Genomic DNA, 27,927 nt, shown 5'->3' with positions numbered 1-27,927 from the left:
ACAGTATACAAGCTTACATTGTACGCTGTACATTTCAAACCCTGGTGACTGAAAATGTGTCTTATTTGTCTTATAGTGTTTTTGTACTCAACATCTAAGAGTCAGTCTGAGCCTGAGCGAGGCTCTGAGGAGAGAGACCTCTGCTGTTCCAACAGCAGAGCTGGAAGAAGTACTTGACTTAAGTAAATGTACCAATAATGTAAACATACTCCATTACAAATAAAAGGTTGGGACGGCTAAAAACTCAGAGACATCTGAAACATAACGTAGACACAAAATGATGATGAAAGAGGTCACAAGCCAAAAAGTTTGGGAACCATTGGTTTCATCTTCAACAAGCGATTTTCAAGGTTTAACGAGTAAATACAGCCACAGTTAAATAAATATAGTGCAGTGGAAACTGCAATATTTCCCTCTAGAGGAGTACATGTGTAAGATGGAAAGACTTACAAGTACCCTGCACTCACACACATACATCTTGTCTTTAAGGATAACAGCCAAGTCGGCTCATGAGCAGACCAACTTTTACAGTTTTCTTCTTGATGTAATTTACGCTGTAACATAAAATGAAACTCAGCGTCCGAGGAGAGGCCAAAACAGGCCAAGATAAAATGGCCTGAGCTGCTCTGAGAGGCTGTGTGGATTATTTTTAGCTGTAATCTCATGTCATTGTGTTTTACTGATTATTTGTGGGCTACAGTTTTGAAGACTTTAATTACTTCTCTTCAAATATGTTTTACACCTCTGCAAGTAGCAAGCGGTTAGTGTCCCACTCAGTGTCCAAGAAGAGGACATGACAGGGCAAGATAAGATGGCCTGAGCTGCTGTTTTCATACCGGTTCAAGATAATGTGTAACTCACGCCCCCTCCCTGTGCATTAATCTCCTGTCCTCATTCATTTGACTGTGCTGATGATTTAAAGCAGAATTAAACTTACAGAAAGACAAAATTTGACTTGGTGTTTTACTTACCAGAAATTGCCACTACCATATATATATATTATGACTTAATATTTAGTTTTTATTTCCATTTGAGAGAAGCGTTACAATTTTGCTGCAGCAAAAGTGAAACAGTATGGCAGGTGGAGGAAGCATTAATGTATGTTAACAGCAGTGGTGAAATGTAGATATTTATTGTATTGTACTTAAGTATAATTTTGATTTGCTTGTACTTTACTTGGGTAATTTCTTTTTTCTTTTTCTTTGCTGATTGCTGTACTTTCACTTCTTTACATTTCACAGGGAAAAATTGTACTTTTCTCCTTCACAGAAGTTGTTCAATAGCGTTTAGTTACTAGATACTTTACAACTGAAAATTATGAATGTAAAGCATTAGGACAAAATTGTAAATACGGATGGTTTAATCTATAATAATATAGCATATTTTATTCATTATTATTTTTTCTTTTCTTTTCTTTTCTTTTCTTTTCTTTTCTTTTCTTTTCTTTTCTTTTCTTTTCTTTTCTTTTCTTTTTTGTTACTGTGGTTAACTTTGAACGCAGGAGTTTGCTGTCCTTGAGGAAGACACTCTGGCAGCCAGATTCCAGCGCTGGAAACAGAGACAGAGTGAGACCTCACTTTTACACTATCGCCTTTGCCATAGCAGCAACAGGTGTGGCACCGCCGTCGTGTTTGTCCCTGCCCGGCTGCCATCGGAGAGCTGGCTCCCTGAAAACAACACAGAACTGTCAGAGACAACTTCTGCTTTCTCTGCGTTGTGCTGATTTGAATTTAAAAAATGTCGTAACACAGTGTTTCTGCCGTGACAGCTACACACAGATATCCGGACCCATTCACAAATCCCCGCGGCGGTCTCTCGAGTTCAAACTGGCCGTTGGTAAGTTTAGTTAGCTTCTTTAGCGGTTGTAACGTTAGCACGGAGCTAGCCAAATTCAGTTTTAACGCTTTAGCCTCACTTATATTGTCAATACACGACCTTCGTGCTTTATTTCAAGGGGAAGTAAAATCCGTTACATGGGAAAATGTATATTTGGCAGGGCAGTTGCAGTTGTCTCTATTTTCACTCGGTGACGTTCACTCGTGAGACGTTTGCTGTTTAGCGTAATAAACTAATCTCTGTGTGTTTAAACGGATTTAACGTTTAAGTGATTATGGCCTCTGGTAAGTAATGATTGCCTGAGGTTTTTTATATAGTGTCAAGCACAGAATTTAACTGGGTACATCTTTTTTTCCAGGACTGTACTTATAGTTGAACTTGAGTATTACAATTTAATTTTACGTTTCTTTACTTCTGCTCCACTACGTCGTGGAAGCACATAATGTTCATTTTACTCCTTTACATAAAAAGCTGTTTTTGAGCCGGAGTTCAAATTATTATGTCAAACTAGGACAATAATATCACAATAAGCACACGTTTCCAGTACACATGTTATGCATGCTATGATATGGTAAACTGAGGCAAATGAATACACATAAATGTTAGTCAAGTAAAACATTTATTTTATTTTTGTGACAAACAGGTATTTTATAGACAACAAGCACTCGAAGCCAGATGAATCAAAGGTGTCAAAACAGGACAGAGGATCGTCTTTGTTCCTGTGAAGTGATTTATTTTTGGGAGTGAACATAAGACAATAAAGATGCCTTCACTGTCCTGTGGAATGGAGAGTCTGAAGTGATGGAGAACAGAGAGAAGAGGTAACAACTTGTTTTGAGTTTTGAGTTGTCCGTGTCCTGCTTATATCTAACCAGTAACCAGTGGTGGAAAGATGTTGAAAAGCAAAGCAAGATGCCACTGAAGTGCTGTTTCCTTTAGATGTGAGATTAGATTGACCACTGATGTCTCTCAACACTCTGTCAAAACTAATTATTTGTGTATAACAGCATTATTTCAGTTCAGTTGACAAACTAATTAAGTTAGTTATTCTTTGCTAATGTGCTTCACTTTCAGTAGGTTAAACTAAAGTGTGCACTGCTGCTGTTCAGTCTTTTGCAGATGTTGTACTCTCCCCTTGAAACCTAACCGCATGTCAGGGCCTGCAAGTGCTGAACAAGCAATTATTGGTTGATGGATGAACGACCTGGAATTTAATCCAACTTTCAGAGAACTCGCGTTTGTGTCACTAAACCACAACTAGCCTCACGATGAAAGCATGGCCTGGTTCAAATTTTGTTACTGGTGTTTCAATTCAATGCCCAATTCAAGCCATAATGGTGATATAATTATATGTGTTATTGCAGGCCTGCAGATGAGCAGGCCCCAACACATCCTGAGCGAGGGCTGCTCCACATCTGGCAGTCAGGGGGCTCCTCTGCACAGCTCCATCCAGAGAGAGTGTTGCTGTCCAGGCCTGTTCTGCAGACTGCCCTGGGAGAACACCATGGACTACTGCTGACACAGGGTGAGTCTGGTAAAATAAGGTTATTCTCTACCAATAGGATTGTTCAACTAATTAAATGATAATTGAATATCTTGGTATTACTACTATGGTATGAAAATGCTAAACGAAACAGTCATGAGTCATAGTTAGTTTAAGTTTCATGCGAAAACGTGCTGTTACTCAGCTATCGTCGTCTTACAGGTGGTCTGGTGTATTCATTCGGGGAGCTGTTTTGGAGGAATCTCAGTGTATCAGTGTCTGCTCCGGTGCTGGAGGTCTCTCTGCTGGAGAAAACGGTGGTCTGTGTGGCCGCGGGTGGCTTTCACTGCGGAGCGCTGAGCGAGCAGGGCAGCGTCTACGTGTGGGGGGAGAACACTGCAGGACAGTGTGGGCTGACTGAGAGGGACACAACTGTAAACTGCACAGGTTGGTCACACCTTACCTCCATCCTTCCTTCCTTGCTTCCTTCTGTCTTTTCTTCACACGCTCATGTCTCATGTCAAACTCATGTCTTTCTGTCCGTCCTACCCACTGCTTGCCCTCCTTATGTTTTTCCTCCCTCACTGCCTCCATCCTTTCCTTTATTCTTTCTTTAAAGTTTCCTTTCTCTTATTCAGTCAATTCGTAAATGTATTTATCAGTTAACACACATTGGGACAAAACAAAACTTGCGCTATGTGAAGTATCCTGTGTCAGTTTCAGAGCCGTGCCTGCTCACTGTGGTGGACAGTGATGTCGTTCCTCCAGCAGCGGTTCGGGTTGTTGATCTGGCCTTTGGGCGGGAGCACAGTCTGGCTCTGTCGGCCCAGAATGAGCTGTGGGCGTGGGGCAGTGGCTGCCAGCTTGGCCTGGTCACGAACACCTTCCCTGTGTGGAGGCCACAGAAGGTAAACTAAAAAAATGAAAAGTATTGACTCAACCTTGTTGTGTACATTGAAGCTCTGTTAAATATTGAATGTCTTCACCTTTCAACTGTTGCATGTGTGTGCTTGTGAGCCCACAAAAACTGTATATTCTAATTCAATAGTCACATTTGTATTATTTATATCTTTGGCACAGGTGGAGCACTTGTCAGGCAGACATGTAATTCAGGTACTTTCTCTTCCTGATCTCTCCATTGCTGTATTTAGACTTGCACAAAAAATACAATGTTATGGGTCTAGAAATACCATCCCTGTTTATTTCTCACAGGTGGCTTGTGGTGCCTACCACAGCCTGGCACTGGTTCGTAGTTTACCTCCACAGAACTACAATACCCAGAAGCCTCCTGAAAAGAGGGAGCGGGGCCAGTCTCCTCACTACACAGTGACAGAGAGGGAGGAGCCGTTTGCAGTTGATGGTGGTCACTACTGTCCACTAGGGGTGGAGCTGACTGATGTCGAGGTAAATGTACTCCAGAGGCTATAAAAATATTTTAAGATGATTTTTAAACCACTCATTCCTGTGATCGGGTATCACAGATTTTTCAGCAGCTAGATCATTATTTCATTCTGCTCTTTTCTGTAAATATCAATGCTTGTTGAAGAGGTTCAGCTTTTGACCGGTGGTTGCTGCCCCTCTTTGGTTTGCATTCGCAGACCTCTCCCAGAAGAAGAGGTCCCAGACGGAGGCTCCAACCAGGTGGACGGTCAGCTGGCAGCAGCCCCGGCTCTGTAGCTGGTTCATGTCCTTTTGAAGATGGCAAATCTGACGCTAAACAGTACAGTATTCCATAACTTAATGGTCTCTTTTTTATCCCTTAGTTTTTAAAGTTTTTCCATTTATTTCAGTTTTTCCTCTACTTCTCTTCCCTCCATTGTCAAACTTCAGGAAGAATCTTCCAGCTGGCGCAAAGCTTGACCCTCTGACCCAGATGGACGGCACCCCCAGGTCCCGCCCACTGCCAGGCTGGAGGTCCAATAAAAACTCAGCTTTCCATGATGAACTGGAGCTTCAGAACCTCCTCCAGAAATTCGCTAGTCACTCATTGGAGATGCACCAGTCCTCTGGGCCTGGAGATACAGACTCACTGAGCAGTTACACTTCAGGTAGGTAATTCAGTTCTGTTCCTTCTTCCTTTGTTTTGACATTTGCGCTTTTGTTCTTTTATGTATTACCTCATTCATATCTTTAGCCTGGCAGTCTTTTGAATTTTTACTAATTCCTTGATTTGTCTGTAGCTGTTTTTGCCTCTTTAATTTTGCCATTCTTTGTTTGCTTCATAATTTCTTTGATCTTTATAGATTTAGTGTTTAATAAATGTTGTTTCTCCTTCGCTCGCTCACATCCTTCTTCCCTCCCTCTCACCACCTCTGCTCTCTCCAGATGACAGCTATGTTTCCTCCACTCCTTCCACTGATCTGTTGACGTCCAGTTACAAGGAAGACTTTCCAATTAAGAGTCAAACCAACAAGTAAGTTGACAGTGAAATACTTTGTTCGGTCAAGAATTTAGTCAATTAATCAGTGTTTCAGTGATGTTGTCACTCGAATAGCAGAAAGAACATTTTTATTGATATTTTTTCTTTGCTCTTCATTTTACTCAAATGTTTCCACTTCACCTCTCTGTTCAATCAACCAAAAGTCAAGCTTAACTAAAAAATGTAGAATATTAAAGGGGACAGTCTACTAATGCAGATATACACTCTGGAAACTCAATTACACTGTAGCATCCACGTACACTTACAGTGTATTTGCTCCCTGATCTTTGACCTTCTTTCCTACAGTAACAGTGGAGTGGCTGTGCCGCTCTCCTCCTCCCCAGTGTGTTTGGAAGACGTTCGGCTTTGCCTTGAGGCAGAGGAGCGGGCACTGCAGGGGAAGAAGAGCTCCAGTCTAACTAATATAAACCAGAGAGGGAATGCAGCAGCGAACAGGAGACGCTCCCTGCCTGGAACACCCACCCGTGGTAGGAGTGGTGGGGTGTGAACTAACTTGACAACACTTTTGGGAGATCCGCTTATTTACTTTCTTGCCAAGAGTTAGATGAGAAGATTGATACCCTGAACCAAGAGGCTGTTGCTTAGCTCTGGATAAAGACTGGAAGAAGCTGTTCACGAAGAAATACTTAAAGCATGTAGTTCCTGGTACATTTCTGTGTGTGTTTGAAGTAAACAAACAAGATATGCAGCCGTAGTTAACCAATAGCCAATTAAAATGCTTTAGTGAGCTTTAGGGGTGCTGGTGGAAATATTGCCAAGCTAGTTCAAATTCCCTCTGCTTTCAGTCTTTATGCTGAGGAAAGCTAACTGTCTACTGGCTCCAGCTTCATATTGAACGTACATATGAGATTAGTATCAATCATCTGAGGCAGAAATAGAGAGAGCAGCTCAACCAAATATTTAGAAATTCAAAGAATGCAACATTATCTGTTTGCTTTTCACTTTGACACACGAAACAATAATGGGTTCTCCTGTATCTGATGTCATCTGCTCAAACCATCAGATATGTAAGTCAGGATCACAGCATGCACATGCTCACATGGTTAAGTTTTTATCTTGAGATAGCAGTATTTGCTTTGTTCAGGTAAGGTGAGATAAAATTGTTTTATTAAGATAACTTGAGATAAAGTCCTTTTGTCACAGCGTAGCTTGTATGATAGGAGCCAAATGAGACAAACGTTGTGATGTATGGGCCCTTCTCATAGCTCAGGTATTCATTTAAAGCCTCTTTATGTGTCATACAACCCCAATTCCAGAAAAGTTAGGACATTGTGTGAAACTCAAATAAAAACAGAATGCAATCATTTGCAAACAAGCTGTGATGCAATCATATGTTTCACAACCCCGCCTCATCCTTGCTTGTGAGCCTTTGTGCTGTTTTCGGTTGAGTATATGTCAAAAAGGATTAGCGAATTATCTCATTCTGTTTTCTTTATGTTTTTTGTGCAGCCTTTTTGGAATTGGGGTTGTATATCCACAGGAGAGTGTGTGCAGTGTATCAATGGTACAGACAGAGTGTGACACTTTTGGGGAAATTGATGATTAGCAGATGCAGCAGACCAACTTCTCATTTTCTGGTTTTCCCAGAGTTCCAGGAGTGTCATAATGAAAGTGTCTCATCTGTCGGCACAGATCTGAAAACCATCCAGCATACAGACTTTCAGTTTTAATAGTCACACAAATCTTAAAGTATTTATTAGATAATGAAAAACAGTAAACAATTTATAACATTTGTTACACTGCGATGCTGAACAGCAGGGTTTAAAACAGCTTTCATACAACTCACCTCTTTTTTTCTTTATTTTTACATTAAGTGTCAGTGTTTGTTCTGTTAGTTGTTCCAGCTTTTCCTCAGTTGTTTCAGTTTACTGCTTCACCTTGACAGACTCACGCAGCTCTCAGCATGCAGAGTTTTACATGTAGTCTTTAGGGTGTGTTCATACCAAACCTGTTGGGTGCAGTTTATGTGCTTGCCCATGTGTAAGGTTTATTTAGGTGAGAAAATTGCGTGTGAACTGCTGTTTCCTGGGGATGCATTGTCTCTTTCTCTGCTTGCAGCTGTTGCTGTGTATGACAGATGAAATGAATTTGCAGTCTTGACAGATGCTCAAATGCATGCTAACTAGTAGGTGATGGTTCAGTTGGTTGAAACAACAATGTTTCCACAACTTTTCCATTAGATCATGTGTTTTTCTTTTAGGGTCTCCACGGCGACGGCGGCCTTGTGCCCACAGGCCATCTCCTGCTGGTCGAACCCAGGCTCCAGCGCCAGAGGAGGATGACGACGGACTGCCGTCTCTGGACACAGAAGTGTGGAGCTGGGGTCGTGGTTCTGAGGGCCAACTGGGCCACGGAGATCAGCTTGCCAGGTCTGGACACACAGACACACACTCATAATGGATTCCAGCTTGTGTAAACATATTGTTATACATTAACAGAAATCATCAACATTAAACATTAAAGAAAATGATTTCTCCTGGCTCCAGGTGGAAACTTTATGCAGGCACTTTGGATGTATCAGCTAATGAAAGACACAGATGAGATTTGAACATTGACGTTAGAATCACAATGGAAATTATGTCGTTAACTCAACTCATTAAGGAGACCTTTTCCCACACTACAAACCTCTGCAAACTTACTTTAAGTACATAGAAATAGTGTTTATAAATTTCTCTAAAGCATCTAATTACATATTTGTATTTATTCTGTATTGCTGAAGTATTATAACACAGTAATTATGTGATTTTCTTAGTGTGCATGGGATAAGTTACTAAAATAAATTACCTGAAATGCAGTTTAACTTTGAATGTCACAAGAAAATTAGATACCCAAGACTAGACTTAACTCTTCCACATTGTCTACACAACCTACGTAGCAGCATGTAAACACAATCAAACACATGTTTATTGTAGTTACCTGCATAAAAAGGAATAAAGTAGATTTACACAGTATGGTGACGGACATGTGTGAGACGGGTGAGTGAAAACGGCTGAAACTCCTCCTGTGTTCATGAGCTGTTAGGATGTTTGTGTGTGTGTGTCTTCAGACTCCAGCCTCTGTGTATCAAGCCTTTGACAGGCGAGGAGGTGATCCAAGTCGCCGCAGGGTCCCACCATTCTTTGGCTCTCACTGCTCACTGCCAGGTAGCACAAACGTACATCCTGTCCTAAACCAAAGTCTAAACCTTGCACTTTGATCCAATTCACAGACAACACTCCAAAGTGAGGACTGACCAAACTTTCAGTTTCTTCAAGTCAACTTGGTACAAGAGTGCACACACATCAGCTAACTCATGTTTTGCAGGTGTACTCGTGGGGCAGCAACATGTGTGGACAGCTCGGTCATGTCAACAGTCCAGTCACTGTACCTCAACAGACAAAGGTGCAGCAGCCTGCCAGCCACGGCTCTTCTTTCGTTCATTCAGCCATTAGTCCTCAATTAATTTACAGGATTTCATGTTTAGTCATATTTATCTATTTCTTGAAATGCTTATTTCTTCTTTTCTGATTCACTGAGATAAATTCATTCAATCACAAAGTCAGTCAATAAATCAATACATTTATGCTGCACCCTGACAACACATTATGCGGAGGATGTATAGCTGAAAAAATTCGACATATACCATGAAACATGCTGTAGTCACACTGACAGCTTTACATTTTCTGTAATTTGTCCCTGGTGGGTCACCGTAGCTGTCTGATGGTCTTCGGGTTTGGGACGTGTCGGCCGGTCAGAGCCACTCCCTCCTCCTGGCTGATGGAGAATGTGTCCAGCCAGTCCTGTTGTACTGCGGCCAGCAGCAAGAGCCAGTACAGAGTGAGAGGTCAAACCAGAACCAAAGGTCATCCCAGAGGTCACCCAACAGAGCAGAGAGTTACACAGTCAGACCCACCCTGCTGCCCTTCTGCATGGAGGTTTGCACGTCCAAAAAAACAACTGTTTGTGGTTTATCTTCAATAGGACTGACAGTAAGGAAGATGATGGGTGGAGCACTTTTCCAACTGCAACACTGGAGTCTATTTTCTACATATTGCTCATAGTTTGGAATGGTTTAAGTACAGTCATTATGTGTGGTAGTGGCAGGAACCTTTTGATCAGACAGCGGAGACATGCATCACACAGAGCAGTCATTTATAGCTGCCATGTTTCAAATCTGACACTGAACAAAGAGAGAAAGTCAGAGCAAGCCAAAAGAGACATAAAACAATAAAAGTAATGGAGAGAAACTACAAAATATTGCCATGAAAGAAAACTTAAAACATTCTGATACTGTTAATCAATGACAGACATTTGTTTCTTTGTGTGTGCAGATGGGTTACGCCAGCAGTGTGTCCAGCGGCGGTCAGAAGTGTGCGGTGCTGGCAGACCAGAACGTCATGGGTTTCATCTCAGCCATCCATGAGATGGCCTCCAGAGAGAGAGAGTTCTACTGCTGGCTGAGCAGCGTCAGGAAGCTCCTCCTCACACCGCTACGTAACAGAGGTGAGAGGGTTACCTCTGACCCTGTTTCATGTGGTAATCTGTATATGTTCTTCTTAAATGAAAACGCAAATGCAGAGAACTCTACAACAAAGTTATCAGTGAAATAATCATACATGCATGATTTGAGCATCTCGTAAGGGTGACATCAGCGAATGCATCGTCTTAGCATGTGTGTGATGTCCTCCACAGAGAGCGCGTGTCCGTCGTTAGGCGAGCCGTGCACCCATCTCTTCTTCTCTCTCTGCGAGAGTTTTGTTCATCTGAGCGTCCTGATCGGCCGACACTCGACATCACTCACCTACTTCCAGCATGACATGCAGGGCTGTGATGTCACTTCCCTCCCCCTGGTGACCCAAACTGAGCACTTTTTGGACATGTATAAAGAGTAAGGTCCACCGCTTTGTTTCAGCACACGATCCACGCTGCATTCATCAATACAGACATCATTTTTTTTAGTCCAGCTTTTGTGGTTTTTTAATTCTCTTATCATTCACTTAATTCCCATTATCACTCTTTTATTGTGCTTTGTTGTTTCTCTTTGTATTTCACCACACTTCATTTCTTGTAGTAGAATGAGAATATGATATTTGTCTCAATGTTAAAATTCAAATTAAAAGCTCTCCTTCTCTCCGTGTCCATCTCTCTCCAGGTATTGTTCTTCTGTGGGTGACTTCCAGGTGATGGGTGGGTTCCAGTCGCTCCACAAACTCTCACTGTAAGCTCCTTTATTTTTTCCTGATGTTTTCACTTGTGGAGTGCTGCAAGTGCAAAGGTCTAAACACAGCCTTAATGTCAGCATTAGCTTCGGTTGACTGAAAACAGACACACAATTAGATTAAAATACAGACGATAACTGAGCGTCTCATTTCTCTTTGTGTCTCTGTGTCCAGTGATTGCTTAGGCTCTCAGCAGACTGTGCTCGCTCAGCTGTGTGTGTCAGACCGGTCTGTCGGTGGCGATGTCGATCTGGTTTCGCTGTTGTACTGGCCTCTGCAGCAGCTTCACCAGTACAGCCGAGTCCTGCTCAAACTGGCGGCCTGTTACGATGTGGTGAGGGGGACGCTGCTCTCTCTTCATGCTTCTTCTTTCTTTTCACTCAAGCACTCTTTTCATGTTCCTTCTTTTCTTTCTCTCTGTTTCACTTTCTGTGTCTCCAAATGTCTTCATTTCCCATGATTGAGTAACTTTGGATATATTGTTACTTATTACTGTCATTGTATTGACCTGATTATGAGATTGCCTCCATTTTGTAATACCTGTTCCTAGTTTAAGACTTTACAAAGATATGAAGTCTATAAAGTTGGTCAAGAAGACGACTTATAATAAATGTAAATGTATCATCACATTTAAGTGAAGATAATTTAATATTAGTATTAATATTAGTTATTTAATAGTAAATAAAATATATGTAACATGAAAGACTAAGGCGTAATGGTCAAAATCTGGAGTGAATTGAGCAGTTTGGTGATTTCTGAAGCGTTTTGCTGTTTTCGGGCTCTTTCACACTCCTGTCAAACTCTTGGAAGTTGGTTAATTTGTAAGTTAATTGGGTTCATTGTTGTCATTTTGATGAAGTCAGTCATGTTTACCACAGAGGAGTAGAAAATATTTCACTTCATCCTCTTCTTTTCATGGGCAGAAATAAAATGCCCAAATCTGTCCCAGAGGTCAGTCAGTCTGCTTGGGTGTCCATTTTGAACCGTGATTTGTTAATGAAGCTATATTGTTTGTAAGAGCTGTCCAAGTCAACCTTTTCTGTTTGTTCTAAAATTAAACAAAACAAATCTTTCTCTTTTTCATTCTCTCCCCCAGTTAGCGACGGAGTATCAGTCCCTCCATCAGGGCTGTAGTCAATTTGAGTCCCTGTCTTTGTCCCTGCAAAGGAGGAAGAAGGAGGCTGAAACCACCCTCCTCTTCTGGAAGACCCACTCTGGAAAAACTACTGTGAGCACAACTGGACTGCAAACGATTGCATTGAAATGATTTAACACAGGGTACTATTATGTTATTAGTCCACTAGCTGTATTATTGGAAGGGCAAGTAGATATGTTGAATATTGAGAGTGTCGGTCAACGTCAGTGCTCACATTGAAACCATGTCAACCAAATTGTAATTTCTGTAACATAAGTTAAAGGTCACCAAAAGCAGTGATAAGCAGATAAAAGCTAACTAAGTCATTAAGTCATAGATGTGAATGTGCGAATTTGTCTTTATTGGGTAGTTTTCTACAGAAAGTCTCCAGGGGATCATTTGTAAATGCAGCATGTCCCTCTGCTGAGTCATCTCACCGGGTTAAGGGCAGGCTGAGGCAGGATTTCTGGTAAAGTGTGATGCATAGCTGTTTTCAGCAGTTTCTCAGATTTTAATCAGGAAATGTACATGTGTGTTTCTTCATCAGGAGGTTCTGCGTCTCCCACGCCGTCGTGTGGTGTGTGAAAGCAGCAACAGATCTCTGACTCTGCAGAACGCCGGGCGGTTCTCCAACCACTGGTTCATGCTGTTCAATGATGTGCTGGTGCACACACAGGTACACACACATACAAACACACAGGAAATCTGTATACAGTTAGCCAAATGATGGTATTTTCCTTCTGTTTGTAGGTAGTATAAATCCATGGTGGGCACCATAATTCTCCACAGACAGAAGCTGATATGTAAATAAGATTTGTTAATGCTGAAAACTTTTCAAGTTAACTTCAAATTGTCTCCCAGTGAACACTGGTTGTTTAAACCTCAAAGAAAATGCACAAGATCTTTGTCAGTCTTGTTCATATCAGATGAAGCTTCATCTTGATCTGTGTGTGCGCCTCTGTCATCTGGTCTTTGTTCCATGTTCTGCAGAAAAAGGTTATATTTGTACATTGTATTTTTTAATCACTCAGGGTGCCATTCCCTCTCAAAGCCTTGTAAGTATTCTTCACCTGCAACCAACCAGTTTAACCACACTGAGCTTTGTGATGCAGCAGCATGGGTGTGCTGGCCTCTGTTCAGTGCTTACACTCTGACAGGTTCACAAAGCAAATAAATATTTGTTAACACAGGACTCTATGTAATGTTAAAGGATCTGTTCACACGAAACCCAGTATGTTTTTACTCCTCTGCCCAGTTAAATGTGCAGAGGTATGAGCTGTACACTCTTAAGTCAGCACGTCTAGCTCAAACTAATGTAGTTCAGGCCAAGAGCCCTGCAGTAAATTCCACTGTCCACCTGAATGAGGGCAGACTTAGTTCTGGTTCAGACTACACGCTTTTTTTTTTTTTTTGTCTTAAACGATCATCACCGTGTCAGATTTAACAATCAGGCTGCAATAAACTCTTGCTGTGTCTTGGTCGGGTGACCCCGATTGATCAAGGCACATCTTATCTCATGGTCACACACGACATCAGATGTCATCACAGAGGCGGGTGAAGCAGCTGTCAGTCAAACTGACAGAAGTGTTGTGTGTGATGCTGTCGTGTGTACAGAAAAAAAAGAAAAGACACAGAAAATGTCTGTGAATGCGCCACAACAGTAAAAGCAAATGCAAGAAGTGGTGTGAACTGCGTCAGGGTGTTTTGGAGTTTCCCAGATAATGCACAACGGGTTGTTTAGCACGTCACACTACACAAGTACAGATATCCGATTGACGTTCACGATTGGCCACGACAGATTGTCTCAAAATCAGGGCTAAAATCGTGTAGTCTGAAGCAGGCAAACATAACGTTAGACTTTGTAATTTTGTGGCTCTTAGCATTGCAGATGTCCTGTGTTAAAATTTATTTTGTACATGTTCATTTCCTGGTGGCTGATTCTGAGCTTTAGCCGCTACCAAACAGGCTGCTGTGTGTGTGGATTTGGGTTTCAAACATGTTTGCAACAGTGACATTATCCAGTTAATAACCAGTTAAAGAAGGTGAAGGATGCAACCCACCACTTTATTCTGATCCAAGAGACAACATCACCAGCTCTATACAAGACAGTGTGTCTGTCACATTAGCCGGGATGGCAGCATATGTACTGCTGCCTTGTCCTGCGTGTCTCTTCTACTGAACCCTGACTAGTACTTTGCTTTCCTCTCTGTTTGGTGTATGGTGGTGTCTTAACAGACTGCAGTTAGCGGTGAAACCTGCCCTGTTTCTCTCTGTGGTTGTGGGTTCATGTCCTGTGTTGTGCAGTAGATCTTTGACATAGTCCTAATCCTGAATTGTATACGTATGTAAATTTAGATGTAATAGTTACACTCTGAAGTTACATTGGAAAAACCTAAAATGAAAGGAGTATATCAGAGGGCTTGCATGTTGATCACATACTTTGCATTGTTGCTTATCCTCTAAAGCATACTGTAGACTTTCTACCTTCAAGGCAGCCTTGTTTTTAGTTCATTCCAGCCTATAATGAAAATCAACTTGCAGGGACTTTAAACAAACTTGAGACAAGTCACTCAGTTTAAAAACCTAATGTTTGCTTTGCTAAATATTCGTTACTTTTGTCAAGTGTGTTCTGGTTTAGTTTCACTTTCTACCAATAATGAAATAGATGTGGTGTGGAAACACTCGTGAGATACCACAAAGGTCAGAACTCCACGGAGGAAACTATTGACAAATATATGATTTTCGTAGAGGAAGTGGTGTACAGTGACATCTCGATCAGCATTTCTTACATGCACAAACCAGAATACTGAGATTACATTGCCGATGTTTTGTGTAACTTCCCTCATTCACCAGAATATTAGACTACAGTGAGATTGAGCATCAGTCAAATATCATTAAGTATCAATGACTTATGCAGAAAGATGGTACTTAAAATACATGAACTGCTGCTCTCTCTCTCTCTCTCTCTCTCTCTCTCTCTGCAGTTCTCCACACATCACGTCTATCCTCTGAGCTGTCTGTGGGTGAAACCAGTCACTGAAGACAGCAGCCGACTGTGAGTTTGTTGTTTCTAAAACTATGAATGTCAATGCTAAAACTGTTAATGCTAATAAAAAGTCATAGATGCAACAGTAGAATCCAGTGTTTATGATGATGAGTAATAAACACAAGATGTCTCACTCACTCCAACATGTTCAGTAATATAATGCTGCAGCCTCAGCCTAGATTGCTGATACCAAAAACATGGATTAATTCTCTTCATTGCCTTTTTATTGACTCCATTTTTTGTGACCCAGCGTGCTGTGGCTGGTGGATGAGCTGTGTTTAAAGCACCTCAGGACTGATGAATAATCAGTCATGGACAATGTCAACCACTGCTGAATATTAAATTCTAAAACCAAACCACCAATTTTGTCAGATTAGTAGTATTAAGTCTCTATCTGACACCCAATTTAATCTGCAAAATGTTTTGCATCATTTTTGTAAAAGCAGTTAAAACAAGTCAAGTTCTCTTTGTGTGTCTTCAGCTATGCCATCAAAATTACATGTCCAGAGGAGAGTTTCACCCTGGTGGCCTCAACACCACAAGAGAAGGTACATTTATGGTTTATGAACTTATATATGCACTCATTGCAGCTTCATTCAAGATGATCAGTAGAAGAATGACAGTCAGTGGTTTGGCATTGTTGCTAAACAGCAAGTACGAGTTTTGTCTTTAAAAAAACACTCTCTCTCCAGAACAAGTGGCTACGATCTATTAACCAGGCGGTAGATCAGGTGCTGGGTGGTGGGGGTCAGGGGTCGTCGCCAGGGGTGATGGGAATGTCTCGCACGGCCTCCTACATGTTCACTGGAGAAGGACGGTTTAAAGATGCTCAGTACACCGGGGGCTGGCTGGCAGGACGAGTTCATGGCAGGTCAGAGATAGTGTTTGTTTGTGTGTTTCCGCATGTCCCACCCCTAACTCTTCAGCTACAGTTTGTCTTCCAGTTTGGAAGCCTGGGAATTGCAGTTGTTTCTAAGATATAGATTCAGCTACAGCCAGAAAATCTAACCACAAACAGTGATTCCAGGTTCAAAGATTTTTTTTCACTCAACAGAAGGAAGCAGCTCAGTGGGCCAAAAATAAAGAAACGTTAGAATGATCACTCAGAGTTAAAAAGCTAAGCCCTCAAAAAGCTCACTGACTTGGATTTAAAATAGTTTCTTTTGGAGATTATGGCTGTCTTTCTTCAGAGCTGCCCTGCTCATACCTTTAGCGCCACACAACACTGACACAAGCATCAATTAGTTAAAGCAAGCACAATGCCAGAGATGGGCGTACCACATGCAGGATTATGAGAGTGACATTAGTTTGCTTAGTGCACTCAAATCAAAGACCTGTGCGACGAAGAGGAACAGTATGCAAGTAAAAGAATAAGCAGTCAAAGGATGTGCAACAGTGAACAGTGAACAGACGTCATTGAATCCAGTCTTTGTTAGAATGAAGGCTGAAGTTGATTCTACCTGTTGGAGCTAATTAAATGGCTACACAGTCTAAAACTGGATATATGCAAATAGTTGGATTGTGTGTGTGTGTGTGTGTGTGTGTGTGTGTGTGTGTGTGTGTGTGTGTGTGTGTGTGTGTGTGTGTGTGTGTATATCTCATTGCCTTTTACAGAGGCACCATGAAGTGGCCTGATGGACGGACGTACAGCGGGAACTTTAAGAGTGGATTGGAGGATGGGTAAGTACATTAATGTGCTGCAGGTCTAATGAGCTGCTGCTTAAACAGAAACAGAAATTTTCATTTTCAGTGCTGTTGTGTTTAATGCCTGAAAGAGATAAAACCAGCTTTTTGGTATTTACAAATGTGCGATTAAGTTGGAAAAATTAAACTGTTGTCTGTACAATGTTTCTGTACAATTGTTATTTGTCTTCTCAGCTATGGAGAGTGTATAATACCCAACAAAGAGCTGAATAAGACAGACATCTACCAAGGACACTGGAGAGAGGGCAAGATCCATGGTTTCGGCAAGTACAAGTCAGTACACTGTTTTCTACTGACTTATAAGTGAGGTACAGAGTAGCAGAGGATATAAATTGTACATAACTGAGTCACAGAGGTCATGTCTTCATCACCTGACACAAAGGTAAAGGCAGTATTCAGTCTTTAGTCATTGTGTCTCACTCAGCAGTGGTTTAGATAGACACCAAAATTGGGACTGGAGGATGACATAACTTCTGTGTACCATTTTATTTTCAATCAGTGGCCTGAGTGGCGGTCTCACTGCTTTGCTCTGCCACCATCTGTGTACACCTGTATTCATGTCTCTGTGGGATCTACTCAGGTATGCCAGTGGCGAGGTGTACGAGGGCTGTTTCAGTGATGGGCAGCGGCACGGTTATGGCATGCTGAGCTCCGGTAAGATGGCCAAGAAGTCCTCAAGCGTTTTCATTGGTCACTGGGTCCACGACAGGAAGACAGGATATGGAGTCTACGATGACATCACCAGGTAGATAACATGTAATTTGTAATGATAGTTGATGGTTTTGTTATCCCAGCAGTATTGAATGTGCACTGAGTTAATTTAAACGTCATTCACGTAACTGTCATTAGTCACTCACTGCTCTCATGTGTCCTTTCCAGAGGTGAGAAGTACATGGGAATGTGGCTGGACGAGCAGCGACATGGCAACGCTGTGGTTGTCACCCAGTACGGTGTGTACTATGAAGGGACCTTCAGAGACAACAAGATGAGTGTAAGTTCACCCAGATAAGAAGTACTGTATTCACTTCTTCATGCTGAGATTCAATTACGCACCTGTAATCAACAGTCTGAGGAAGTACAGGCATCAGCTTTGTTGATGAGTTATTGATGTGTGTGTGGAGGAAATTAAAAACATAGTTAATGTCAGTGCATATGGGGGTTTTGTCGAGGAGCTATAAACCTGGATCACCCAGTAGAATTTGGACCAGTAAATAGTGCTAATGACCTCATCTAGCTAAACTTGTTATCATTGATCATGTTGTATTTCTTATCATTCATTATATTTAAGACACAGACCTATTGAACATATTAGGATATAAACAAAAGTGTGTGATAGCAGCTGGTATGGGGATGCCCTGATGTGTAATGCCACTTAAAGACAGGAGGTGGTGCCACTGAGCTTTGGTTTTTCTCTTATCAACTGCAGGTAACACTTCAAATGATGTTTTGCAGGGAGCAAACCAAAAATTTGTTTGCGTAATTGTTTATTTACAGTGTATACTTCTGTTTTCTAAAAAACAAATCAAAGCCCTAATCATTGTACATCTGTGATATGACTTTATAAATCTTGATGCAGGTTGTGTTTTATATCAGGGGCCCGGTCTGTTGATGTCAGATGACGACACAGCTCTCCACGGGGAGTTTTCTGATGACTGGACTGTCAACGGAAAGGTAGAAAACATCTGTCTCCATTTATCTGTGTGCTCTGGCTTTAAGTTTGTCAGGCTCTCCAGTTACGAGATTATGGAACCCCTCAGTAAAATTAATGCAAAATGAATACTAATAAATACATTTGATACAAATTCATCCCTCCCCCGGCCTTCTTCCTCAGGGTGTGTTATCCCTGGCTAATGGTGACTGCCTGGAGGGCCAGTTCAGTGGCGAGTGGACTGCAGGGCTGAAGGTGGTTGGAACGTACACCAAACCAGTCGCTGATGAACCAGAAAACAAAGAGAGAAACAGCCAGTTGTGAGTTTTACTTGAACTGCTTTTCAACACAAACGCCATGAGTGAATTCACTTCTGTTGAGCAGCCTGTTCTGAAGTCTACAAGCCTTTTATCTCTTTGTGTCACTGAACTGACTTATTATGAATGATCAGGTGTGTGCTGTTGGTGTTCTGTGTAGTGACATGTTTAAATGTGTGTGTGTGCAGCAGGTTGGGTCAGTACGCGGTGCCTGCGGGTCAGAGGTGGGTCTGTGTGTTTGATGAATGTTGGAGTCGACTGGGCTGTGACGCTCCTGGGAGAGGAGAGAGGACTGCAGCCTGGGAGAACATAGCGGTCACTATAACAACTGCACGACGACACAGGTAGATACGTACAGCAACTCACACATACACACACACACACACACACACACACACAGACAAATGGTATCATTCCTTTATTACATATACAGCTGTATATCAAAGTGATTATGTTTGTGCGTGTGTTTGTAGCCCAGACCTCAGTAAGTCTCAGAGTAAAGTGTTGGAGTGTTTGGAGTTCATTCCTCAGTACGGAGAAGCAGTCACCACCGCAAACTATGACAACATACGACGATACCTCATGAAGGTAGAAGTGGGAGGCTCCGTGTTTGTGTCAAACTCTGTCTCTCTGTCTCTGTCTTTAGAAGAATCTGTGCTTTGATTCGTAAAGTATAAAGAATGAGATGTAGAATAAGAAATAATAGATCGTACCCAGTTTCCAGCTAATGAACTCATGCAGTCTGATACAGCGGCCCTGCAATAAATTAGTTATACTGACTGAGAGGTGCTCATGTTTTACCATTCATTTTTTTCCATTAGCAGTAATATTTTCAGTAAAGTTATGTATTATCTTAGTCCGCTCTTCTTGTTGTAATCTGATCTGACAAAATATTAGAAACACCTCGGCAGCACCACAGACTACATCCTCCATAAAGCTGAATATACGTCTCTGAAACAATAGTACAACTTTGATGAAGGTTTATTGCAGGATGGTTCCATTAGACTGCACTAATTGTAGCTAGATGTACTAAATAAAGTGGTAAATGAGTGTACATATAGGTAGAGAATCAGGCTCTTGTCAATGAGAATGATACTTTTGTCAGAAGTAGCCAATGTTACCTTAACAAGTGTTGCCACTGCCATCGTCTTGCAGAAGTGTGGCAACACCGTCTCTTCCTTTATTGGTGGTTTTGATAGTGTAACACTTAAGTGTCCATGTCTGTGTTTATGTGACCTTGTTTGTATGTCAGGCGTGTGAAACCCCCCTCCACCCTCTGGGCTGGCTGGTGGAGACGTTGGTGACTGTCTACAGGATGACTTACGTTGGTGTGGGATCCAACCGCAGGCTGCTCAGGCAGGCCGTCCAGGAAGTTCAGGCCTACCTCACACACTTCTACAGCATCGTCCGGTACGTTCAAGCTCTGAATTCTGAGCTTTGTGAAAACACTAGTTCATACTTGTAATTCATACAATCTACACAGCACATTGTCACAATGCAGAAATCAGTTGCAAAAAAAAAGAAAGAGCACATTGATAAATAAAATATAGATGAGTATAAATATTAATTTTAGCCCCTTTACTTAAGAACATAACTTGTTGCCTGCAGGTTTCTGTTTCCGGGGTTACCAGATGACGGTGGCATCATCCCAGACCCCCCTGCCTCTCCAGGCAAAGGCAGACACAACTCTGACATGGCAGAGCAGGCGTGAGTGTCCACACATACACGCACGCACACACACACACACACACACACACACACACACACACACACACACACACCAGCAGCTTACAAGATGAATCCCAGCAGGACTGTTCAGATGCATCACAGTTGTAATGTGAAGCTCTTCATCAGCTTGTGCATCTCAGTGCTATTAAAATAGGCGGGTTGTATTGTATGTAGAACCTTCATCTCTCTTCCTCTCCTCCTCCTCCACCTTGTCGTCCAGCAGTGTTGTGGTGGTGAGCTGCTCCTCTCTGCTCCTTCCTCTGCTGCTCCCTCGACTCTACCCTCCTCTCTTTACCCTGTACTGCCTGCAGGAGGAGCGGGAGGAGGACCAGTACTGGAAGTGTATCCTCCGACTCAACAAGCAGCCCGACTTGTCACTGCTCAGCTTCCTGGGAGTGCAGGAGTGAGTGTGTGCATGCAACATACACACACACACACACACACACACACACACACACACACACACACGTTTGTTTGTACAATGACTAAAACTGTCTGTAAATGGCGCTGACTTTAAATATGTAGTTCTGGTTGTTGGTAACCAATATTTTAAATAGCTTTAAGTGCAAGGAGCTCACACTCACTTTCTTTTTGTTGTTTTTCTCTTGTAGGAAGTTCCGTCCTGTGTCGGTATCAATTCTGGGAGAGACACAGCAGGTCAGTGGTGAACTTCGCTCCATCCTCGCGTGTGAATGACTCACACACATAATTGATCATCTGTGATTCCAACATAAGGTTTAAGTGGGCTGTTGCATCTTTTGTGTTGTTGCCTGTAACTGGTTTCCTTTACTTTTTCCACAGATTACGTCTAGCAGTAAAGATGCCTGCTTTGTTTCTGCTGTAGAGACACTCCAACAAATCAGGTAAATGCCATGTGACCTGACTTCAATTGACAAAATTAATAACACCAGTAAATATGATGTGACCTGATGCAGTGTGATCCCGTCCAGACTCTCCTGGAGCTTGTGTTCATGTACAAGTTCCCGCTTCATTCCCAACTTAACACAGCTCAATTTACTTGAGATTGACAGTGCATTATTATGAGTATAAATGCGAGTGTATGTCTCTGTTCACATGCAGCACCACCTTCACTCCGTCAGACAAACTGCTCGTCATCCAGAAGACGTTTGAGGAGTTGACACAGGAAGTAAAACCTCTGTTGCATGGTGACTTCCTGTGGTGCATGGATGACCTGCTCCCCCTCTTCCTCTATGTGGTGCTCAGGGCGAGGTATGTTACCACACTTACTTACTGTCTAATGTCATTCACTTATTATTTACATACAGCTAACGTAGCTAGCTGTATGGTGAGCAGGCGCTGCAGGCTGCTGACTGGACATATTGTGTTTCTGCCATTCTGCCCTCCAGGATCAGGAACCTGGGAGCTGAGGTTAATATGGTAGAAGATTTAATGGATCCCAACATTCAGCATGGAGAGCAGGGACTGATGTTCACCACACTGAAGGTGGGACCTGCCCAACACACACAGATATTGGAACAAAGTTTAGAAACAGCTCAACAGCCTTTTAAAACCTGATGTCTATAGTTGGTGGTAAAACAACATGATGATTGAAGAACCTTCACTCAGTGCACATGGATCAAACTGTACACAATTCATCCTTGTACCACAGTCAAATTACAAAAAAATAATGAATTTAGAGAATCTTGCAATCTTTGATGCTTTTTAGTTTGTAAAACGAATCATAATCATCTGTTTGTCCGTAATCACTGAATCATCCTTCCTCTGCTGCAGGCCTGTTACATACAGATCCAGCTGGAGTCAACTGTGTAGGAGCAGACAGGAAGATGTCACACAGTCAACAAAAAGTTAACACACGGGGGCTGCCTGAACAAAACCAGTCAAACCAGCAGCTTTCTACTGAATGCCACTGGAAAGTTGCACAGAGGCTGCACAGACAGACATCAGAGGAAGGGAGAGATACTCATCTGTCAGACAGGAAAATGATGTCACTTGATCCTTTTAGTGTTTATGCCAACATTTTTGAGGACAGTTCTCACAGGAGGGTAACACGGGACTCAGGACGTGTTAGAAAACTGCATCATCATCGCTACAACATCTGGAAATATGTTGTTACTGTAGATATTCAGTCATACTGTGTAATAATACATCTGCTCAGTTTCCATTTCTGAGTCCAGTAATATTCATCATAAAACAGTGCAGTATTTTTATTTTACAGTGTGCGCAATATACAGTCAGGCACCTGTGAGGTGTTGTCTTATCTGTTTCTATCAGGATTTACAAGCACTCAAGACATAAGCAAGTCTGAAATACGATCACATTTTAAAAGCGAACATGAGGGGCGAATAACCACAGAGCTAAAGTAATGTAAATATGTTGTTAGCGGCCAAGCTCTCCTCAGAGGGAACTTAAAGGCTTCCAAGTTGTCATTTCTTTTATTTCACAGAACTTAAGTGCAATGAAACCAAGGAGTTTTAGCAGATTATGGAGGAAAATCTCCAACTACAGTAAATTCACTGTTGAAAATAGCAAAATGTACTGAAGCCACCTATAGGCACCTATGAAAAATGCAGGAAATGAAAAGGAAAAAAAGCTTATGTAAATGTAAATTATATTCATTTCATTTGTATATGACAAAAAACTAACTTTCCCCTAACTAATGTAGACCCTTCTACATCTTTTGAATGAAGGAGAGGTAGATCAGAACATCACACTAAACAGACTCTCAGTTTCTGGAGACTGTAAAATTATTTCTATTTATTTATTTTTAACACTTGTACTCTCCTGTGCTACAAACCCAACCTGTGTGTGCTCCAGCATGTTGAAACTAGCCATGAAGCAGTTCGTCTCAGGTCTGAACTTTTGATATTTATGACTAACATAGAGTAAACTGACCAGTAGGGCAGTAACGTCACTACGGAGGGGAATGATTATGTTCTTAAAATACTTCATGAGGGAACACTGATGAGCTAAATGTAAAGGAAATGTCCATTCCTCTGCTGATATTTCAGGCGGTTTGTTTTTGTGTGGAGTGTGTTTGTGTGTGAACGAGCATCTATGAACAAGCCTGAGGATCAACACTTAATGTTGCACTGAGAGTTTTTTTTTTTTTTAAGTTTAGTTCACCAACTAGTCAGGAGAGTGTGTCATAAAAAGGAAATATTCTAGGATTTTTCCCCTCCTCCATCAAGGACATTATGCTTTCAGTCCTTGTTTGTTTGTGGGCAGGAGTTATTAAAAATGTGGCCAGAGATTTTATATGTGGTGGAGGGTTGACCCTGATGGTGTGCAGAGATTGATTTATTTAAAGGATTCGTTCACATTGTGAGACAGGACATTTAAAATATTTTCACTCTTTTCTTAGCAGCTACTGCACTCACTTACATGAATGTATGCCATGATTGTCTATCACTGTGTGTTTTAACTCTGATCCAGATGCAGTTTTGTTTTTTTTTAATGACATTTATATAGCTAGTTAACAAGCTAGTTTAAAAAGCATCAAGGTACTTTAAATTTTCATCAGTTTTGATCCTTTGAATCCATCTGCATGGATTATAAATGACTGCATTTTCCAATCCAGATGTTTTTAGGACAGAGTTCGTTATTTTCATTATCCAGAATCATTTTTACATTTTCCTTGTTCTCAGTATCTGACATGACTCCCATTTTTTACTCCCAGACAATTGTCATGTGAGTACTTTTTTAAAGAACCTGGGCTTCAGATGACTTTAAAATGAATTATATTAATTTATTTATCAGTAGGATATAATTTAAACTTTTAGAGATTTATTAAAAGTAAAGCTGGATCTTAAGCATCTCCATGGAGTCACACTTAAATTCTATCCGAAAACCCACCAGCAGTGACTGTTATTAAGGAAGTTTAAAAAAATCCACTGAGAACTATCGTGTTACAAAACAGACCCAATGCTTTAGTATTTTTGGAGCAGGTGCAAACACAGTACAGTATGTACTGCTGCTATATTACTTACTGTTAATGAACTGGTCTTGTTTTTATGTTGTCAGGAGTAAAATGGACAAAAAAACTTGCCAAAATGTCAGAAAAGCAGCTGTTTGATTCAGCTGTTTGATTCAAAATCAGATTCTGTTCTCTCATAATTTCTGCCATTTCAGAGTTGCTGAGTTATGTTTGTACTGTATTTATTGTCAGTCAAGTTCTCAGTACCTCTCAGTAACTGTATGTGAAGAGTCATTAAATGTTTGTTTTTCGCTTTGCTGTTAACACCACTGCAGTGAAGGTAATGTACCACAAGTGTAACAACGAAGGGTGGAGGAGACAAGAGCATTCAGCTGACCTCTCTCTGGCCTCCTTTAATACTAGGTTAAAGGACGTTTTGCATGTCTTAGCCCAGTATCAACAAATCTCCTGTTTTTTTTTTTGTTTTTTTTTTTCAAGTACTGCTGATCATTTTCCATCACATACAGGATCCTTTTTGTAAATTTACAGAATAACCTTTCAGGCAGCCACTGGTTTGACATCATTTCAGAGCTGCATTCAAACTTTAAATCAGCTCATTTTAAATTTGATAGTCTGTCACAGTGAATATTCGTATTTTCTTACTGGACGCATTTTGACTCTTTTGTGATGTTATTGTACTGAAATAAGCTGAAACCAATCACTCAAAAATATAGTTATGATTTCTAAAATGGTCAGAAATAATATAAAGTGCAATTTCTACCAAATGGGCTAAAACATGTAAGACTAGCCATGATGTTTGCAGACTGAGGCTCTAACCTGACTGAATTAATGACTTCCATTTATTATTTTTCTAACTAAGTCTATTTTTGTAACTTCATACATTTGTAGAACGATGATCAGGGGAACTGATTGCAAAATGTTAATTAGTGTTTAAATTAATTGAGAAAGGAAATGAAGGAAGTGTTTTCTCAAAAAAGGGCAATAAATCTGGTTTGATCCGGGAATTGTCTCTTGGTGAATGTTGTTCATTTTATTTCTTAATTAACTGTTGTGACCAGTTTTCCCAGCAGAGGAAATGTTCATGTAAGCTGTTCAGACCATGTAACAGACTTTTTGAACAGCAGTAATTGTAGGGAAAGCGTAGACATTTACAAATAACATTAATAATGGCTCAGTTTTAGTCAAGACAGTGAGCCAGGATGTTCAATAACTGGACTTTGAAACTCAAGCTGCTAAATAAGTTTATTACACATTTCACTCACTCATTTTACATCCAAACTTGAGTCTGTTTCTCTTATTTTGTCAAAACTCACTATCCAAAAAAAAGAATTTGAGTTTTTTTCATGTTTTTTTCAGACTTGAATTTTTGGCGCTAGCAGATGACGTAAACACCGTAATTTTAAATATTAGAATGAACCAATCGCGGGCGTTTAGTGGTTACGTCATTTCAAACTGCCAGGTCGGAGGAGTAAGTTCGTTAGTGAACAGAAAAATGGCGGGCTCTAAAAATAACTAGCTAGTTTCCCTGTCTGAGTGCTCTAAAATAAGAGTTAATGCATGAAAGCCAGCCTGTGGACGTCCAAACTAAAGCAAGATGGTTGAAGGTTTAAACGTCTCCAATTTGTTAGGTAACAAGCAAAGAGGAGAGACGAGTGGCGGCCATCAGCGGTGAAGTGAGCCACTGGCGAGGTGTGTTTTCAAAATACTGGTAGCTATTTTTAGTTACTGGTAGCAGTGGCTTTTCCCAGAGCACCTAAATTAAAGTCTTTCCTCTGTGCACTAAGTTATTCTCCATTGGTTGAAAGCTCTGGAAAAGCCTACTCCAACATTAGCTGGTTGGCACTTAGCTAGCTTGATATATCTTGATATCACCTTGTCCAACACACATCAGCTGTGCTAGCTTAAGTAAGATTTGAACATTTCTGTTGTATAAACCCACATTTCTGCAAATTGTGATGTTTTTTAAACACCAAATGCAGAGATCTTGGAGTTGCTGATTGCATTTAGCTACAAAGCCACCAAAGACCAATGCTGGCTCAGGCAGGATTTGTCTTAGCGTCATTTAATTAATAAACATGTGTTTCCATGTGTAACCTTCACACTAGTTGTTTTGTTAAATTGTTCAATTGAATATAAATACACAGTTTTAAGAGCCTTGAATGTTACCATGTAAATGTAGTATTTGGTAGAGCAAGATGTGTGTCAAACATTAAAGAAGCTTGACCGATGGAGATGCTGGGGATTGATCCCAGGACCTTGTACATGCGAAGCACACGCTCTACCACTGAGCTACATCCCCTATATGTTGTGGTTTGATAGATTAATCAATTAAAATGTAAGCCTCTGTTGGTTTTTGGGATGCTGCTGCTGTTTTACTGGCTTAAATAAACGAATATATCTTGCGCTGCTAACTTGGCGGCTAGGAAAAAATGCCATTGATTTTAAGTTTTATATTTCTCACTCTGACCATGAGTCCTTCCTCTTTAAAATACAGTAATGACAGGATCAGTCAAGTCTATATGTTATTAATGGAGATGCTGTCAAGTATGAAAGAAGCTTGACAGATGGAGATGCTGGGGATTGATCCCAGGACCTTGTACATGCAAAGCACACGCTCTTCCACTGAGCTACATCCCCCCTTGCTCAAGCTGCAGGCTGTCTCACAGTTCAGCAATTCCTCTTCTCTATTTCAGTGACATCAGATGATATGGTCATCTGCTGCCGTACTTCGTCCACTTCAAAGCTCAATGTGTTGTACGTTCAGAGATGTTCCTCTGCATGGCATTGTTATAATGCATGGTTATTTGAGTTGTCTGGCCATTCTCCTGTGATCTGGACTGACAAAATGAGTTTGAACCCTTGTACATGCAAAACTTACTGTATCACATCCTCCTGTCCCAGTGTAACCAAATTAATGATGGATTAATTCATAGCGTGTTATATTGTCCCTTTTGTGCCTCTATGTAAATGAAACAGCTGTGTATTAACTAAATGTTAATGAAGGTTGGCAGATATGATGGAGATGCTGGGGATTGAACCCAGGACCTTGTACATGCGAAGCACACGCTCTACCACTGAGCTACATCCCCTCTGAATGCCTTAGATATGAGCATAGGTACTAACATCATATCAGGAGGCTTCATGGTTAATCTACAGTGTGATATCTTTAATTCATTTTTATTGCATGTGTCTGCAGGTTTCCTTTGAGTTCCTCAGCTGTGTGTTGGGTCAACTCTTGAGCAGCATCAACTTAGACAGCTGTGCTCAGGCTCACATCGCCTCTCAGATGTCAAGCATCACGGGCCTCCAAGAGATAAAACTTCACTGCAGGACAGAGACATGTTTCCACTTTGGGGGCTTCTCCAACAGCTGGAGAAACACCTGACGGTTAGTGAGACAATTGTTCATCACAAATTGCCTAATGTATCACCACCGTCTTTTGTCATTGTATTAACTAACCCTTACCGATCAAATTC

At 41.2% G+C, this 27,927-nt stretch overlaps 1 protein-coding gene and 3 non-coding genes across 4 annotated transcripts; 1 reads left to right on the top strand and 3 right to left on the bottom strand.

Annotated features, from left to right (window-relative positions):
- Positions 1-1,680: 1,680 nt before the first annotated feature.
- On the top strand, positions 1,681-25,447 carry LOC139340193 (alsin-like). Its single transcript, XM_070975897.1, has 41 exons — positions 1,681-1,836; positions 2,480-2,657; positions 3,201-3,361; positions 3,542-3,766; positions 4,037-4,227; positions 4,400-4,432; positions 4,532-4,723; positions 4,918-5,039; positions 5,150-5,367; positions 5,645-5,732; positions 6,045-6,226; positions 7,960-8,128; positions 8,806-8,902; positions 9,063-9,140; positions 9,452-9,673; positions 10,070-10,241; positions 10,431-10,626; positions 10,891-10,956; positions 11,132-11,291; positions 12,054-12,185; positions 12,640-12,768; positions 13,124-13,147; positions 15,077-15,147; positions 15,620-15,686; positions 15,831-16,009; positions 16,753-16,818; positions 17,017-17,115; positions 17,423-17,587; positions 17,722-17,833; positions 18,436-18,513; positions 18,674-18,810; positions 18,996-19,151; positions 19,281-19,395; positions 20,060-20,217; positions 20,416-20,514; positions 20,759-20,938; positions 21,147-21,192; positions 21,337-21,398; positions 21,616-21,765; positions 21,903-21,999; positions 22,288-25,447. Exons 2-41 carry the CDS (start codon positions 2,638-2,640, stop codon positions 22,324-22,326), a joined length of 4,953 nt encoding a protein of 1,650 aa, XP_070831998.1. The 5' UTR covers positions 1,681-1,836; positions 2,480-2,637; the 3' UTR covers positions 22,327-25,447.
- Positions 25,448-26,678: 1,231 nt separating this feature from the next.
- trnaa-cgc (transfer RNA alanine (anticodon CGC)) lies at positions 26,679-26,750 on the bottom strand. Its single transcript has one exon. It is a non-coding gene; the product is annotated as a tRNA-Ala (tRNA).
- A 266-nt stretch (positions 26,751-27,016) lies between these two features.
- On the bottom strand, positions 27,017-27,088 carry trnaa-ugc (transfer RNA alanine (anticodon UGC)). Its single transcript has one exon. It is a non-coding gene; the product is annotated as a tRNA-Ala (tRNA).
- A 380-nt stretch (positions 27,089-27,468) lies between these two features.
- On the bottom strand, positions 27,469-27,540 carry trnaa-cgc (transfer RNA alanine (anticodon CGC)). The gene has a single exon. It is a non-coding gene; the product is annotated as a tRNA-Ala (tRNA).
- Between the last annotated feature and the right edge of the window lie 387 nt (positions 27,541-27,927).

This window comes from Chaetodon trifascialis, chromosome 12, assembly GCF_039877785.1.
Source record: "Chaetodon trifascialis isolate fChaTrf1 chromosome 12, fChaTrf1.hap1, whole genome shotgun sequence".
NCBI classification, from domain to species: Eukaryota; Metazoa; Chordata; class Actinopteri; order Chaetodontiformes; family Chaetodontidae; genus Chaetodon; species Chaetodon trifascialis.
This window is presented reverse-complemented; position numbering and strand designations above follow the sequence as displayed.

Excerpts from the sequence above, each read along its gene's own strand:
- LOC139340193 (XM_070975897.1), top strand. The coding sequence starts at position 2,638 with ATGGAGAACAGAGAGAAGAG. Across the intron at positions 5,733-6,044 it reads ATTAAGAGTCAAACCAACAA|TAACAGTGGAGTGGCTGTGC; the intron begins GTAAGTTGACAG and ends TCTTTCCTACAG. Across the intron at positions 9,674-10,069 it reads TGCTGCCCTTCTGCATGGAG|ATGGGTTACGCCAGCAGTGT; the intron begins GTTTGCACGTCC and ends TTGTGTGTGCAG.